Raw genomic sequence first — 17,881 nt, forward strand, 5'->3', positions numbered from 1 at the left:
TTCAAACACAGAAAGCTCATGTTATGCTTTCTCCCTCGGGGCCATGGACTAGGACAGCTCTTTCTCATCTGCTGGCAATGGGAGAGAGAGGGAAAGTTCACCCAAACTCAAGGTCTCTTTGCACCACCACTTCTCCCATTTCCGTCTTTCCAGAAAGGCCTCAACAGAGTTTTGTTATGTCAACAAACAGAGCAGTTGAGGTGGGATTTCAGAAATAATATAACCCATAATTTAAGTTAGGATAATTTCCACAACAGAATAAATAGGGTCCATACGGAGTCTGAAAACGCACTAATCCTATTGACCACAGTAAAAAGTTCTATATTTAAAAATAAAACTAAAAACAACATTGCATTTTTTTGTCAATAAATTATTACAAAATATATGGCTAAACAATTATTTATGCCAAGTTTAAATTTGGTAGTAAGTGAGACACTAAAAAAACCTAACGGGCTGGTCCAAGTGCAGTGGTATTTACAACTAATTGATCACAACCAGTTACAGATTCCTTTGTTCCTTCTCCATTCCCACTGCTTCACTTGACTAGTTAAAAAACAAAAAACAAACAAACAAACAAAAAACCTAACGGTCTCTGGAAACCTACAGCCAGTTCCCATAGCTGGCAAGGAGGTCATCTTTCCAAAAGCAGTCCCTATCATTCTATTTCCCTAGAGTGGGCCATGTGGTAAAGGACAAGACCCTGGCTAACACAAGGCCCAAGTGCTATAAACGGCACCCCAAGCAGTGCAGTAAACGCAGCAGGAAAGCAGAGTTGGACAAGGGGATGAGGAGAAAGAACAGAGAGCAGGGGAGGGCCCTGCCACTGGCCTCTGGAGAGGCCTCTCCCTGCCAGACAGGATGGCTGGGACAAGGCAGCACTAGGGTGAGGGATGGGAAGAGACAAGGGAGTGGACAGAAGGCGCTTCACGCACCGGTGTTCTTAGCACGCCCGCTCTTGGGCAGAGATGGTGGAGACCTGGAAAGGCCACTTACTGGGCAAGCGGGCCTGGGCCTGCGAGGTGAGCACCAGCCTCTGAGGCAGTGCGCTCTGCCCGGCTGTGTGCGAGGGGCTCTGCCCGGCAGCACGCGAGGGGGCCGGGGGCGGGGGCAGGGGCAGGCCTGGGGCCGAGGCCTGTGCAGCGGTCTGAGCCCGCGGTTTCGCAGGATGGGCTGGGCTAGCGGCTGTGCCGAAGGTCGCGGCGGGCTGGTGTCTTGGAGCACTGGTGGAAGCCTGAGAGGTCTGAAACGGGGCTGCTGCCACTGCAATTGATAAGGTTGGTTTGTGCAAAGCTGTTAGAGGTTCTTAATAAAATGCAATATTTAAAACCCGAACTTTAAGAAATAAAATAAACATTATTTCACACTACCACTCAAATAAGAAGCCCTCTCTTTGGGGTGAAAAAAGGAAGGGGCCGATATAGAGTGAGAGAAATAAAACTTTATATGTACAGTTAATTATGTCCACTTGGAGCAAAACAGTACACTATACAGTATGTTTCTCAGAGTAAATAGAAAAGTATTCAAAGTCAGCCCAAACTGACTAGATCCTACTTCCCAAACGCACACAAAAAAGCATAAAGAGAGTTTCCATTCTCTTTACAAAGAGCTCTTGGAACAATGCAGTTCTGAACATTTATCTCTCAGAAAATCACATGGACACAATGTGGAGGCCCCTTTGACCAGACGTGGATGCTATTTTTAACTATTGCATTACCATTTCTGCTATTTAACCCATCTTTCTTCAAAGGAATCAAGTTCCGTTGAAATGATGGCACAAATTATGACAATTATAATAAGAACAGACTTTCTCATAAGTTTCCTGAACGAGCTAAGCAGGGTGACGCACATCTGTAGTCCCAGCTACTCAGAGGCAGAGGCCTGAAGATCGCCTGGGGCCAGGAGTTTCAAACCAGCCTGGGCAACAGAGCAAGATTCCCATCTCTTTATAAAAAAAAAAAAAAAAAAAACTACAAGAAAAAGCATTTCCTCAATGACTTTGATATACATGCATGTATGTAAAAGAAAATGTTCTGCCAAGGTATACACATCATCAGATCAATAATCACTCAACTTAAGAGTAAAACTTCTTAAGCAGGGGGGAAAATCCATTTTAAGAAAAAAAGTCTAAAACTCATCAAGAATGACACATGGGGAGAAAAAAAAGAACAACACATGGCATCTTCAGAGAGCCAGTGACAGTTCCCATCCCCACTCAAGAGGAAAGACCACAATGTCCAGAGAGGGCAAGAGGAAAGTACCATGAGCTACTTCCACAAAAACCTTTTGCAACACCGAGATAGTTATATAAAGTGTACCTTTTGCCTCTGGATTTGCAGAGAATGTGGCAACAGGTGGCCGTCCTCGAATCTGGCCCTGTGAAGCAGCAGTAGTTGTGGTGGTGGGTGCGGTCCGGGGTGGGTGGGTGCTGGGAAAAGCCACGGTGCGACCCTCGGGCTTCTGGCCATACTGCACAGGCTGAAACAACCTAGATGCCCGTTGGTCCAGGAAAGAAGATACACAGAGCATCACCAGGCTGCCAAGAAAGAGCCCTGGTGACACAGGACCACCCCAGGGGGCAGTTGGGGACTCCTAGCAGCTTAAGGGGGACAGAGCAAAGAGTTCTCAGTGCAGCTCCCTGTGAGTCAGGGGAGGGGGTGACAAGACCCAGTGTATTAAAGTGGGACCTCTACCTTGACTCTTGGTGATACAGGAATAAACATTCTCTAATTTTTGAGTTCACATCAATGTGGATTAGAAGAAACACATCTAGCATATAAGTCTATAATACCCTCATGCAGAATAAAAGTGAAATGGGAAGAAAATTCAACATACAAAACCATTTAATAATATGACAATTCAGGTGACAGACACAGAACATGCTCTTCCTGTGACCTGGAAAACTGTAATGGCAGTTTTCAAAATGTATCTACAAAGTAACAGACAGAGATGGTCATCAAAAGCTGTTAATGAAGCCACACTGGCACCAAGGGGTATAAACACCACCTATTCATTTAAATGAGGATTGCAAGCTCCCTGAGGAGCAGCCTAGTGGCTCAGTGCATCAGCAGGCAAAGCTACCCTGTCAGTGCTCGTGAGAAGAGTGGGCAGCTCAAAGCCTTCATGGCAGCCAACGAGAGATGCAGCAGCCTGGCCAGACCACAAGTCTGCAGGCCTAGCCCCTCCTGTTTCTATAATACTTTCTATAATACTTTCTCTTCTTTTTCTTCCCTTTTTACCCTAGGCCTAGGATTTCGCTTATTTCCGATCACTGAACTTGGCCTGTCTTAATCATTTATACTTTAGTTTCATCTAATATGCCTGCCCACCACCCCAAAATGGCCTCCTGACACCTGCAAGAGCATCACTGCAGATGTAACTCAGCTGTCACTGCTTGCTCTGACCACACCAGCTGTTACCACAGCAGGTACCAGATTAGATTCACCCCTGAAGGCCCCACCGTCCCTGGGCTGTCTTCCAGATGTCAAGAAAGGCAGCTCTTCTGGGCAGATGAGTGACCACAGCCAGTTACCCCCACAAAATCAGGATGACTGGAAATTCCCAGGAGAAGCAGACAACCAGCTCAGACAAGCAGCCTTTCTCATCAGTACATACAGCCTGGGGCTAGCTGGGGAACCTAACCCCATGGCACTAGGAGCCACCCATCCAGCAGCCAGTGAGCAGACAAGTCACCCACTGCTTCTAGCCATATGACATACCTGCTGGCCTTCAGCTTCACTGGCACCAGCCGGGCTGATGGGGGTGGTGAAGTGGCAATCTCCTCCAGGAGTTTTCGCGTGATCTTTTTCTTAGACAGCAATTCTGCCTCATGGCGAGTGATTTTATTTTCTAACCCAATCAAATCAAACATAGAAAGATCCGTTTCCTAAGTAGAAAAAGGGGGGGGAAAAAAGCTTAGTATATGAGGTGGTAGAAAAAGCACTTGACTAAGAATGAAAACCTCTTTCAAAGTGGGAGGGTGGGCCCCAAAGCAGGTGTCTTCCCTGAGAAGCATCCTAATCCCTTGTGGGCTCTAGTGTGAGCAGGCCAAGGCCCCACTTGTCCATTCCCCATCTTGAAACCAGAAACCCCCAATCCTCCCCAGTGACAGTGAGCTACAGCGGACAGCACTGAGGCAAACTGGATTTGACAGAAAAGGGAGAGCAAAGCCAGGCAGCGTCTGGTCTGCAGAGTGTGGACGGGACGGGCTTCTCTAAGAAGCAGTGACAGGACTAGGGGTCCTGAGTGTGCCAGCACTTGTGTGCAGGCTGGTATGGGAGCATAGCACCATGTTTCCTATCTGTGACCCATGAGAGGCTAGCTGCAGAGACCAGGAGGCAGCCACCTGAGAGGCAGAGACCAGGGAGGCAGCGACCTGCGCTCTCAGTGACAGAGGAGCACACATGGTGGGAAGGATTGAGCCACATTGCAGCCAAAGGGCTACGCCCAGCAACAATGGGAGGAGGGTGCAGGAGCCTCCCTTTTCACAAGAGGTCTAGAACTTACTCTTGCCACAGTCCCCAAGCACACATCCCCCTTCTCCAGCACCACTCACCTGCACTGTGCTGAGGACTTTAACTTCTCAAGCGCAGCCTCACAACACTAGGAAGGTGAGAGCGCACAGGAAGGGAACCCCCATACCCTCTAGTGGTGTATAAACTGGTGCAGCTACTGGGGACACAATCAGGCAGGTTCTCAGATGCCTAAACACAGAGGGCCACGTGGCCCAGTCATCCCACTCCTAGGTATAGACACAAGTCTGTACACACCTCTATACACAAATGTTCACAGCAACATTACTTATAATAGTCAAAAAGCTGTCCATCAACTGATGAATAGATAAAATGTGGTACAGCCATACAACAGATCATTCACCCTTATAAAGGAATGAAAGTCTTGACAACGCTACAATGTAAATCAGTGGTTCTCAACCTTCCTAATGCTGTTTAATATAGTTCCTCATGTTGTGATAACCCCCAACCATAAAATCATTTTCATTGCTACTTCATAACTGTAATTTTGCTACTGTTATGAATTGTAATGTAAATATCCGATATGCAGGATGGTCTTAGGCGACTCCTGTGAAAGGGTCGTTCGACCCCCACCCACAGGTTGAGAACCACTGATGTAGATGAACCTTAAAAACATTACACTAAGCAAAAGAAGCCAGATATAAAAAGCCACATAGTACAGGACTGTATTTATGTGAAATGTCCAGAAAAAGTGAATCCACAGAGACAGAATGTTGGTTGCTATTTTCCAGGGGCTGAGGGCAGAGAAAATGGGGGTGACTGCTAATGTGTGTGGGATTTCTTTTTGGGTAACAAAATTTCTGGAATTAGTGGTAAGGGCTGCACAACTCTAAGACTATAACAAAACCAACAAACTGTATACTTTATAAAGGTTGAGTTTTATGGCATGTGAATTTCCTCAATAAAACTGTTTTTAAAATAAAAGCAGACTATAAAAATCACTACGTATGTAACATCTCTCCTTATACCTTTAGGAAATCTGTCTCTGGTTCATCTTTATTTCCACATGGTTCAGTTTTTCTTTAACTCGGTAAAAAGGACAATGCTATGCTAACAGTGGCTATCACAGTGGCAGCAGAAGCAATAACATTTACACCACTTCTCTCACACAGCACCTGTGTCCTGTTCACCACCCAGCCCTACCACAGACAGTGACAATGTGGACCTGCTCAGTCCCCACAATCTCCTTCTTCATGAGAGGTCTAGACCCATCTCCTGCAGTGAAGGACTTGGAGGCAGACAAAGCCAGCTGTCAGGGAGCAAGGCAAACACATGTCCAGACCGCTGGCTTTGGCCCACCCTCCCCAGGTGGGGCCAGTAAGTAGAATCTCCCTCACAGAGAGGATGGGAGATTAGGAACATGGATACAAGTCCTTGGCCCCACATGCAGCAGATGGTGGGAGCCAATGAGCTGTATTTTCATGCTCAGTATCAATCTGATCCAATTTCTCTTCTTTCAAAAATTTTAGTTTCATAAGTCATTTTCATTACCCCAAAATTCAAACACAGTAAAGTATACAAGTATATTTTCTTGTTTAAAAAAGATCAAATTTCTACCATCTAGGGATAAGTTAATAACATTTTACTAAATGTCTTTCCACACTCTGTGAGAGAGAGAGACAGATACACACCCCAGAGGGGCAGGGCTGCCAGTTGCCCTGTTCACTGCTGTATTAGTTCCACTGCCTAGAAAAGCATCTAGCATACAGTAGGACTCGATAAATACTCACTGAATAAAAGAAAATAACAAAAAACAGCATGCACCAAACTCTCAGGTGTCAGATGCCATCTATGAATCATCCACACAGAACACAGCTACAGAAGTACATGACTGTTCCCACATTACACAGCAGGAAACTCAACATCATGGTGCATAGGGTGGGGGAAACAGTGCATGCTGTGGGTCTACAGCACACTGACACCCATAGGAGCATGCAGCTGTGCCCACAGGGACACCACTCTGCACTCAGTGAGCAAGAAGATGCCGAGTCAAAAACCAGCAACTCCACGGCCCCAGCAAAACCCTACGTTAGATATGTGCAGCCTCAGCATCTTCCTTGTGGCCCCCATCCCACCTGACACCAGGAACAATTCTGTCTGCACCCTTTTGCACCCTGAGCCTATCTCCCTGGAGTAGATTTCCAGTGGTCAGAGATGTGACTACAAATGTTGCCATATAGTGTCAAGTGCCAGGCAGCTTCAAAATGCAACCAGCAGTTTGCTGGGAACTAATTTCCAAGAATGGTTTTATCTATAATGTGAGGGTTCCACTTACCTTCCACAGCTCTCTCTCCAGAGCCCTTAGAACCAGAGAGGCTGACTGATGCTCCAGAGGCGCTGCCACATAGGAGGACTCTGGCAGCCGTGGCTCCACCAACCCTGGGTGGTTGCAGATCCGCTGCAGCCTCATTAGAATACTTAGGACATTGACAAAGTGCCCACTCTTCAAAGCTTCCTGAGTTCTGCTCATGGAAGAAGACATGAGACACTTCACTCAGGGTGGTCAGCGTGTGCTACTATGAGAATTGTCACACATAGCTACAAACCCGCACAAACCAAGTGCATGCTCCTCCTACAGATGAGTGGGTGGAGTGCAGGAGGGGAACCCAAGCCTCACCACAGGAGCTCGGCCCAGCTGCCCACAAGCTACAGTTCTGCCTGCACCATCTCTGCCCTGCCACATGCTCACACCACCAACTCTAATCCACCCCTTGAAGCGCCTCACTGGGACCCCCAAGTCCTCTTCCCACAAGGAGGTGGGTGGCCAGGTCAGGAGTAGCAGTCACCTAACAGACACATGGGAATATCTGGAATGTGGTGACCCCATGCAGGCTGGCTGGGTGTTGGCATCGGTCAGACCAGTAAGCATACCACACATGATTCTTCTCAGCTCTAAGAGCAGACACACAGCAGGGAGTCATTACCAAGCACAAAAAAATTAAAAATCCTGCAAAACTTGACTTCCAAAGGTTTTGTTTTGTTTAAACTCAGGAAAGCAACATGACTGGAAGAACCCAAACAACCACCTGAGAGTACTGTGGGACAGTTACAGGGAGCTGTGTCAATTCTAATCAGAGATGGCATATGCGGGTCATCCTAAGACATGCTTCCTCCACCACTTGCCTGCCCACGACATCAGCATGCTGCCTTCCTCCAAGGCCATAGCTAGCCTGGGCCCTGGGTGCTATGACTGGCTGAGAAAAGACTAGCTGGTCTGGCATAGCGCTGCTCCTGGATAAACCTATACCATCGTGAGACTAATCTGGTCAACAGTGTTAGTGGGAACAGGAAAGTGGGCAGCTATGTAGGAAAACTTCTAGTGTAGCCTATGGAGTGGGCCTGAGAGGAATGGGAGCATCAGAGACTGCAAAGCCTGCCAGATCCTGGCCCTTCCAGGAGGGAACATACTACTAAGATGACAGGGAGGGCCCCAGCTCCCAGCCAGGGAGGGTGAAGGGGTACATGCCCAGACTCTACACATACCCAGGTTGCAGAATAACATCCTCGTATAAAGCTTTTTGTCGATTAGAAAGGCGGCATTTTAAAACATGCTCATATTTCTTTGTCAGCTGTTTTTCCACATCTCTTTTAGTTCTCCTCAAAATAAATGGCTGTGTCACCTAAAAAGAAAAACCTATCTATTGTTTTCTTTCCAAAACGAATGCCATAATATGTTTACAATAAGGCATATGCATTTTAAATGAGCTAGCTGAAAGCACAAAGGTAGACATACCCTGTGAAGCCTTATGACCACTTTGTGGTAGTAGTCCTGGCACTCAGGACTTGGGGCCCGCGGTGGGGAGCTCAGGTAGGGCCTGGAGATCCCAGGGATGAGAAAGTGCACAACAGTCCAGAGCTCCAGGAATGTGTTGTGCAGCGGTGCATCAATCAGGAGGAGGCGCTGCTGGCTGCAGACAAGATAAGAGATGCCATGATACGCAGCCAGATATAGGAGTGATTTTACAGAGTAACATAAACACACACAAGCCTTAAAGGAAGAGACTGAAGTGAATCAACTCATGGGGTTTCTCTGGCTCTATTTGCTAAGATAAAGGTGAAAGGCAATTCTTTGTGTATCTCCAACTATCTAAATTTCTTTAAAAGAACCCTTTACTTCAACACCGGGAAAGAGCATTCAGTGATGAGAGAATAGCACACAATGCTTGAATAGCATGTCAGACCTCTGTAGGGTGAAGACGGCTTCCCAGTGTCTCTCAGTCATGCCCTTCACACGCTGCATCTCATCAATGACAAGGCACTTCCAGCGTACTCGTGAGAAGGAGGTATAGCCCCTGAAGAACTGTGTGTAGGACGTGAGGCAGACGTGGAAGCTGTTGGGCGTGGCCCACTCCTGAAGCAAAGAAAGGAAGCCTGAGCCTCTTCGTATTTTTTGTCTTTCACAGTCACCTGAGAACACTGACTTTCCAGAATTGTTACCATTAAACTGTTCCCACCCATGATTAATTTTACTTGGTTTTCTTAAGAACTTGCTATTATTGCACAGAAAAGGGCTGAGTCTATCTTTTTACCTTTTCCTCTAGGAGTCTAAAACACTTTTAGATAAAAAGTATTTATCAATTTGACAAATTAGTAAGTTGCTTTAGAGACACCAACAATGGTTATTTGGAAAATAAAGAAATTATCATAAAGGAAACAATGAAACTTTCCCATTTCTACTAGAAGAGAGACAAGCTTTCATAGTATATAATCTGAACAAGGAAGAACAGTGATTAAAAATTTGAATACCTATGTTGCAACACAGTGCACTATAAGCTTTTAAAAACAAAACTAGAGGGTGGCGCCTGTGGCCCAGCCAGTAAGGCACCGGCCCCATATACCGAGGGTGGCAGGTTCAAACCCGGCCCCGGCCCAACTGCAACCAAAAAATAGCTGGGCGTTGTGGCGGGCGCCTGTAGTCCCAGCTACTCGGGAGGCTGAGGCAAGAGAATCGCTTAAGCCCAGGAGTTGGAGGTTGCTGTGAGCTGTGTGAGGCCACGGCACTCTACTGAGGGCCATAAAGTGAGACTCTGTCTCTACAAAAAAAAAAAAAAAACTAGAAACAGTGTTATGGTTTGAACATGTCTCCTCCGAAACTCCTGGTAAGAGTGTTAAGTGGTAGGACCTCTCTGCCCTCATGAATGTCATTAGGGCTGGAGAGAACTGACTAAGACCTGCCTGCCCTTCTGCACTGTTCCCGTGTGAGGACACAGCAACAAGGCCCCATCTTGGAAGCAGAAACTTGGCCCTAACCAGACATTGAAGCTGCTGGCAACCTGTATTTGCCAGCCTCCAGCAGGGTAAGACACAAATTTATATTGTTATTAATTACCCAGCTGGTGGTATTTTGTTATAGCAGCATAAACAGACTAAGACATACATCTCAAGGTACTCACTCTTTCACTAAACACTGCAACACGGTAACATCTAATGATAAACCAAACTTTTATAGTCAATGAAAAACTGTGATCAGTACACATTTACTTTGTGATCTGGTACTAGAAACTACTGGGTGGACAGGAAAAAAACTCCAAATTTCTTCCAAGAACTTAGCTATAAATCACAAGTATTCCTAAAAGAGGAATTCCATGGAAATTATTTGTGAGTTTATAATTCGGAACAAGGATGCATCACAACCTCTCATTTATGCTTGTGAAAATCAATGGGGCTCACAAGTGAGGATACCATATTTCCAGAGAACACCATGTCTCTTGCTGTGGAGAGTTGAGACTGAGCCCTGCGCATCCCTGGCCTGTTTGTGCATGGCCCTCCTTACAGGGAAGGAGCAGGCAGGTGGGGTATACTTCCAAGGTCTTCAGAATCTAGGGACAGCTTGAACGTTTGGTATCTCACCAATAAATGAAAGATAATAATTATGTTATTAAGTATGTCTTCACATTTTAAAATGTCTTCTATAAAAATTAAGATGTTTTCTGTTTAGTTTTATGTTTTTCAAAAAATACCTGTCTCTTTGCTTTAAGTTCTCTGTGGCTGCCGACATATGAGAGGGTTTTGAGGCCAGGACACCAACGTTTCAATTCAAGTTCCCACTTGAGTATGTTACAACTTCTCACAACAACAAGGTGAGGGCCCCAATTACCTACAAAGGAAAAAAGCTACAGAATTTTCCAAAGGAAAAAAGGCAAAATTTTCCACTTTAAAATAATCTGTCAAGTCCAGGCACCCAGCTCTGTGTTTGACCAGTGGAGCTTAACAAAGCACGTGTCAAATGACCCTATGCATGACTAGACAGACATGGAGACACCAGCACAAGCCTCAAGTGCCATCACAGTACATAGCAACTGCTCCACAGCTCCCACAGAGATGTTATGGGGACACAGGATGCCTAACCTGAGGGAGCACTTCGCACATACGCTGATGAATGATCACTGATTGAAATTTAAAATTAGTTTATTCAAACCATGATGGACCCTGAGAAGAACTCCTAACTACAACGAACAATACTCAGACATACAAAGAAAACATCCAGACTGAGCAGTCAGACCTAGTCCCCAAGGCCCCAGGCCCCGCCCAGCTTCCTGAAAATCAGGTGCCTCACCTGTGCTTTGTTGGCTCAGAGCCTCATGCTCACTGGTGACACCTGACCTCTAGACAGAGCACACCCAAACCACTTCCAGATAAATAATTTTAATAATGTCCTTCAGAAAATCAAAGTTTCCCTAATTTATAAGAGTAACATATGCACAGCAAATTTCAATTTCTAAGCTGTAAGTAAAACATAAACCAAGTTAAATGAAAGAAATGGTAGACTTTAGGGGGCAACGCCTGTGGCTCAGTGAGTAGGGTGCCAGCCCCATATACCGAGAGTGGCGGGTTCAAACCCGCCCAGCCAAACTGCAACAAAAAAATAGCCAGGCGTTCTGGCGGGCACCTGTAGTCCCAGCTACTAGGAAAGCTGAGGCAAGAGAATTGCCTAAGCCCAGGAGTTGGAGGTTGCTGTAAGCTGTGATGCCATAGCACTCTACTGAGGGCAATAGAGTGAGACTCTGTCTCTAAAGAAAAGAAAAGAAATGGTAGACTTGAAAAATATTGGCTCAGCGCTGTGGCTCAAGCGGCTAAGGCACCAGCCACATACACCTGAGCTGGTGGGTTCGAATCCAGCCCAGGGGGTCCTCCAAACAACAATGATGGCTGCAACCAAAAATTAGCCAGGTGTTGTGGCAGGCGGAGGCTCGCTTGAGCCTAAGAGTTGGAAGTTGCTGTGAGCTGTAATGCCACAGCACTCTACCCAGGGCAACAGCTTGAGGCTGTGTCTCAAAAAAAAAAAAAAAAAAAAAAAAAAATTAGCAAAACACAATCTGTGGTAATTACTGCTATTTCATTAACCATTCCTCTGATTCTAAAAAGGAACAACCCAATAGAATAATGAACCAAAAATTGAACAGAAATTTTGCAAAGAAAAAATATAAGCTCTTTGAAAGACACAACCTTATGAGTAAAGAAACACTAACCAAACTCAGATGGCATTTTTCCCCCAGTAAAAATAAGATTAAAAATAAAACTAAGGCAGGCACAGGCCTATAGTAGTCCCAGTTACTTGGGAGGATCGCTTGAGCCTAGGAGTTTATGACCAGCCTGGGCAACACAGTAAGATCCTATCTCCTAAAAAAAAAAAAAAATTACTACTTTGCACATAATTACATTCTTTGAAAGGCGGGTATCTATCCAAATGTGCCTAGATAAACGTTAGGAGAAGGCTGAGCAGGACAACTGACAGACTGTCCTGTGGTCATCACTTATGAATGGGAGTAGGTGAGGAAGGTAGACATTATTTTTCCTTTAAAAAGAAAAACAGGGGCGGCGCCTGTGGCTCAGCGGGTAGGGTGCCAGTCCCATATGCCGAGGGTGGCAGGTTCAAACCCAGCCCCAGCCAAACTGCAACAACAACAAAAAAAAAAAATAGCCAGGCATTGTGGCGGGTGCCTGTAGTCCCAGCTACTTGGGAGGCTGAGTCAAGAGAATCGCCTAAGCCCAAGGATTTGGAGGTTATGTGAGCTGTGTGACGCCATGGCACTCTACTGAGGGCGATAAAGTGAGACTCTGTCTCTACAAAAAGAAAAACAAAGTCGTGAGTTTATGAGTTTTTACTTTGTGTGAGTCAATCTGCACTTCATAGCTAAAATCTCAAGAAATAAGTTGCTCTTGGAGAGCTGGTAAGCTCCAGTGGCTTTCCAGTTACAGAGTGAGGAGAAGCCCCAGAGACCAACTTGGGGCAGGGGAGCCAAGTATAACATGGAACATATCCACTATGGCATGCCTGTGGTCTACCCCAGCGGTGCAGCAGAGCAGGCAGCACCCAGCACCCTCTGCCAGCTCTTCCTTTCTAGGGTATAGCATCTACGCCTTCTGGACCCCAGCAGCTCCTTCCCTTACTGGACAGCTAACTATGCCCATTCCCTCTGGCCCTCAGGACGGATTCTCAACACTGTCTGGTGGCACACACTGACACAGACACCTGCAGAGACCCAGGCTCCCTTCATGGCCGGCCCAGAGATTACTGATTGCATCTCCTCCCATCCCACACATTCTCCCACCCTGACTCCAGCTTTGATGTTTTTCCTGGACACACCATCTGCACCTGCAGCCCCACATGCTCTGCCCCATCTTCTGAGATCCCTGCTCCTGGACCAGGCTCTATTCCACCACTGGGTCATCAGCCAACTTCAAGGCTCCACATTCCAGGTTTATCTGTGTGTATGGGTGTTCTAGGGGCCAAGGGTATACCATGGGGACCTAGAAAAGCACCTAGTCCAGGGCAGGTACCAGGTAGGTACCTAAAGGATGAATGAATGAATGATTCACTCATTCATTCAATACATGAAATAAAATCCCCTATTTTTTTTAAAGTAAGTAGAGGTTACTTTCAGTATTTTACTGTTATAAAAATAATAATACTTTTTAAACCTAAATTAACAAAATGGTAAGACAAAGTGGTTATTCTACCTTTGGGAAAATATACTTATATTCTACCTTTGGGAAACTATACTTATATATTTTATATAAATATATATCTTATATACATATGTAAATCTATTCTAAAGTACTACATTTGAAACATTTTGATACTTGGACAAAAACAAATTAATGGAAGAAAATTACAAGCTCAGAAGCTGATCTAACTTATACTCAGAAACTGATTATGAGATTAAGTTTTGCAGCCAGAGGCAGTGGCTCCCACCTAGCACTCTGGGGAGGCCAAAGCAAAAGGATTGCTTGAGTTTAGGAGTTTGAGGTACCTATGAGCCAGGCTGACATCATGGCACTCTAGCCCAGGGGAAAGAGTAAGATTCTGACTCAAAAAAAAAAAAAAAAGCAAGAAAGAATTATTTAATGATAGTGTTATGATAAACTGAATGATAGTTTGGAGAGGAAAATGTTTAGAAAAAGCTGTTCCTATGTTGAAAGGATAATCAGCCATGTGAACGCACACCCTCTTCCTCAAGGGCCCCTCCACTCAGCCCTCCAGCACCCTCAGTGATCTGTAAGCTCCTACTTAGCCTGCAGCCAGACCACCCACTGATTCACCACCCTCCCTCAGCTGACTCTCCTGAGCCAAAGGAGCCCTCATAACTTTCAGAACTCAGATGTGAAAACGATGAAGCTATGTGGGCTTTCCTCCATAGCTACAGCAAAGCTACTCTAAGGCTGTACCAGGAGCACAGGTGGAACCTCATTCTGAGGTGTTTCTTCTGCAAGAGGAAGAACACAGCAAGGCCTCTCCTGGGCTAGAGACACAAGTCACACCCTCTTCTGGAGCCAGGCACAGAGCAGGGGACTGAGGCAGGCACCTGACCCAAATGCCGAGAGAAGATGGGGCATGAACAACAAGCTGACCCTGGCGGTGACCATAGCTCAGTGGGTTAGGGCACCAGCCATATACACCAAGGCTGGCAGTTAAGAACCCAGCCCAGGCCAGCAAAAACAACAATGACAACTGCAATAAAAAAAAAAAAAAAATAGCTGGGCACTGTGGGGGGCACCTGTAGTCCCAGTTACATGAGAGGCTAAGGCAAGACAATCACTTAAGCCCAAAAGTTTGAGGCTGCTGTGAGCTGTGACGCCACAGCACTCTACCCAGGGTGACAGCTTGAGACTTTATCTAAAAAAAAAAAAACAAGAAGCTGACCCCAAAGATCCACAGCAGGCCAGAGGGCCTGCACGAGCTACACTCGCTAAAGGACCAGAGACAGCACAGGGGCTGGGCAACCATCACTCAGAGCTGCTGTACCCATGCAGGTAAGCTGCCCAAAGAGGTGAAATCCAGCAGAAGAGATGGGAAGGGCCTGCACATTATAAAGGAAGGCAGACAAAGAGGGCCGGAGGGACCAATGAACTACCCCCGAGTGCTGCTGACCTGACTTGCAGCTGGCACATAATTGAGAGCCCAGCGGCACTGGCTTGCCCCACCTAGCAGCAGCACAGAAAGCTGTGCCACTTCTCTGCTGCCCCACAGTCAGGGAGACACCTGAAGTCACAAAGCACAACCACATAATTTTGAAACAGTGATTTACTCGATCTAATTAATATTAACTGTGAACAAGTTTTTTACTTGTTCATGCAATGAATATTTCTCAGCCTCACTCTGCTCAAGTCAAAGGATAGGTGAGAAGAAGTGGATATGGCTATGTCCCCCACCCTCACATCAGGTATACTGCCTAGTGTGAAGTCTTAGCAAACAGGTACTGTTTAAAAAAGGAAGTCTTACCTTCATTACAAGCAAGGTGGGCAAAAAAAGCAATGATCTGTACTGTTTTACCAAGCCCTGCTTCATCAGCCAGTATGCCATTGAGATTCTTTCGGTGCAGTTTGGCCAGCCAATCCAGGCCAATCTTCTGATAGTCTCTGAGGACCCCATACAACAGAGATGGAGCGTTAAACTTCACCTGCAGCAACAGACCAGCCAAAGAATGACTGCTTGTCAACATAACTGCCAAAACTTTTTTTTTTTTTTTGAGACAGAATTTTATTTTGTCGCCCTTGGTAGAGTGCCATGGCATCACAGCAACCTCAAACTCTGGGGCTCAACTGATCCTCTTGCCTCAGCCTCCCAAGTAACTGGAACTACACGCACCCGCCACAACACCCAGCTATCTTTAGAGATAGGGTCTTGCTCTTGCTCAGGCTGGTCTCCAACTCCTGAGCTCAGGCAATCCACCCACCGTGGCCTCCCAGAGTGCTAGGATTATAGGCATGAGCCACTGTGCCAGTCCAAAACTTTCTGAAAACCAAAATTAGCACAGTCACATGATAAACTGAGTGAAAAGCCACAAAAATTATATATAGAAAACAGGAAGAGAAAGATCAAGAATTTCTTTTTCTGACAACTTCTATAGTTGGGATAAAGTGCTTCTTTGGAAGCAGGAAAAGCTTTTCTAGTGATTCTTTGAGATACACGCACTTACTCACAAAGACCCATCCCCCATATGAAACCTGCATCTCACCGAGGTTGAGACTCGAGCACTGCCCTTGGGCAGGATGGCTTCAGCCACAGCAGTGACCTCCGCGACATCCTTGGTGTTTGGTTTCCCGATATTCATTCTCTCAGCGGCTTTAAACTGATCCATGATGAAAAGTGAGTCAATGAGAACCAAATCTCTCCGACTCTCCCTGTCACCTGGAGCATCTTCTGCATCTACAACAATGAAACAAAGAAAATGGGGGCTACTGGGATAGTTTTATAAACCTAAATATTAAAAAAAAGGGGGGGGGCAGTGCCTGTGGCTCAGTGGGTAGGGCACTGGCCCCATATACTGAGGGTGGTGGGTTCAAACCCAGCCCTGGCCAAACTGCAACAAAAAAAAAAACTGCAACAAAAAAATAGCCGGGCATTGTGGTGAGTGTCTGTAGTCACAGCTACTTGGGAGGCTGAGGCAAGAGAATCACCTAAGCCCAGGAGTTGGAGGTTGCTGTGAGCTGTGTGACGCCAGGCACTCTACCAAGGGTGATAAAGTGAGACTCTGTCTCTACAAAAAAAAAAAAAAAAAAATAGCTGGGTGCTGTGGCGGGCACCTGTAGTCCCAGCTACTTGGGAGGCTGAGGCAAGAGAATTGCTTGAGCTCAAGAGTTTGAGGTTGCTGTGAGCTAAGACACCATAGCACTCTAGCAAGGGTGAGCAAGTGAGACTGTCTCAAAAAAAAAAAAAAGAAAAAGGTTTATAGAATCTAAGTATTTCCAATATAGAATTGAGCAGTACTTTTGTTTGTAGTCCAGTACTGTAGTCTAGTACTATCTGGATAAATGGGCATGAACTATCATGACACTATCAAATTTAGGACCATTCTGGAAAGCTTTGGCTCAAGCAGCTAAGGCACCAGCCAGATACACCTGAGCTGGCGGGTTTGAAACCAGCCCGGCCTGCCAAACAACGACGGCTGCAACCAAAAAATAGCCGGGCGTTGTGGCAGGCGCCTATAGTCCCAGCTACTTGGGAGGTGGAGACAGAAGACTCGCTTGAGCCCAGAAGTTGGAGGTTGCTGTGAGCTGTGATGCCATAGCACTCTACCCAGGACAACAGCTTGAGGCTCTGTCTCAGAAAAAAAAAAAAAAATAGCCTGGTATCTGGAAAATGTCTCCAAGGCTATTAGAAGTTAGTATCATGAATGGATTTACAGGTATCTTATGGTTTAGTAACCTCTCCTCCAACACCATGAAACAAACAAATCAGAAATGTTCCCCAAATGTGGGAAACAAGGGAGATGCCACCTCTCCTGCCTCTGGTCCTGGTGCCAGAACGGTCTTGAAAGGCCCTGGGAAGATATCCAGGGATGTACCATTACAGAAATGAGACAGAGAAAAGAGTCTTTGTGGTGTGTTCTGCGTATCTGTGTGGCATGTTCAATAATAAGCAAAATAAACTACTCAAAATTGATATGTTGAACAAACTTAGCACAACCTAAATAAATAGGATAAAATCTAGGTCCATAAAACTGTAACTTTTATAAAGATAGAGAAAAATATTTCTACATCCTTCATAACTTGATCAAGTGCTCTGATTAACTGACAGTTAATAAAAAGCATAGAATTCAATAAATTTCTATTCAATATAAAATAACATTAAATGTTTCCAATTTTTTCTTTCATCAAACTAAAAGAAATTTTTTAAACCTTATTATGTTTTCGTCTATAATTTGGCTTTGGTTTTTCAATCAGAATTATTTAAAAATGCTATAAACATACCTTCTTCTTCACTTGTCTCTTCACTATCAGGTTTAGGTTGAGGCCACTGGAAACCTGGCAGAAAGGCACCTTCATATAACTTCACCAGGTCGATCAAGGGCAGCTCAGCTGGAGGGATGGTAGGAAGAAAGGCTATAATTCCTAAGGAGACACCTAAC

The 17,881-nt window shown here is 45.6% G+C and overlaps 1 protein-coding gene across 7 annotated transcripts in view; it reads right to left on the bottom strand.

Moving 5' to 3' along the window:
* Positions 1-17,881, bottom strand: part of EP400 (E1A binding protein p400) — a 137,578-nt gene that overhangs the window by 62,203 nt on the left and 57,494 nt on the right. For 6 of the 7 annotated variants that reach the window (XR_008379402.1, XM_053587150.1, XM_053587151.1 and 3 more), the window contains 11 exons: positions 17,724-17,831; positions 15,989-16,179; positions 15,253-15,430; positions 10,490-10,626; positions 8,711-8,880; positions 8,263-8,437; positions 8,013-8,149; positions 6,805-6,991; positions 3,717-3,883; positions 2,316-2,485; positions 994-1,260 (listed from right to left, as the gene is read on the bottom strand). Coding sequence is in view for 6 of the 7 variants with exons in the window: in XM_053587150.1 (XP_053443125.1) it covers positions 994-1,260; positions 2,316-2,485; positions 3,717-3,883; positions 6,805-6,991; positions 8,013-8,149; positions 8,263-8,437; positions 8,711-8,880; positions 10,490-10,626; positions 15,253-15,430; positions 15,989-16,179; positions 17,724-17,831 (1,887 nt within the window). In the remaining variant the exon portion in view is untranslated. The remainder of the gene's footprint in view (positions 1-993; positions 1,261-2,315; positions 2,486-3,716; positions 3,884-6,804; positions 6,992-8,012; positions 8,150-8,262; positions 8,438-8,710; positions 8,881-10,489; positions 10,627-15,252; positions 15,431-15,988; positions 16,180-17,723; positions 17,832-17,881) is intronic. The other variant, XM_053587153.1, reaches the window with a different exon arrangement.

Source organism: Nycticebus coucang, chromosome 4 (assembly GCF_027406575.1).
Source record: "Nycticebus coucang isolate mNycCou1 chromosome 4, mNycCou1.pri, whole genome shotgun sequence".
Classification (NCBI taxonomy): domain Eukaryota; kingdom Metazoa; phylum Chordata; class Mammalia; order Primates; family Lorisidae; genus Nycticebus; species Nycticebus coucang.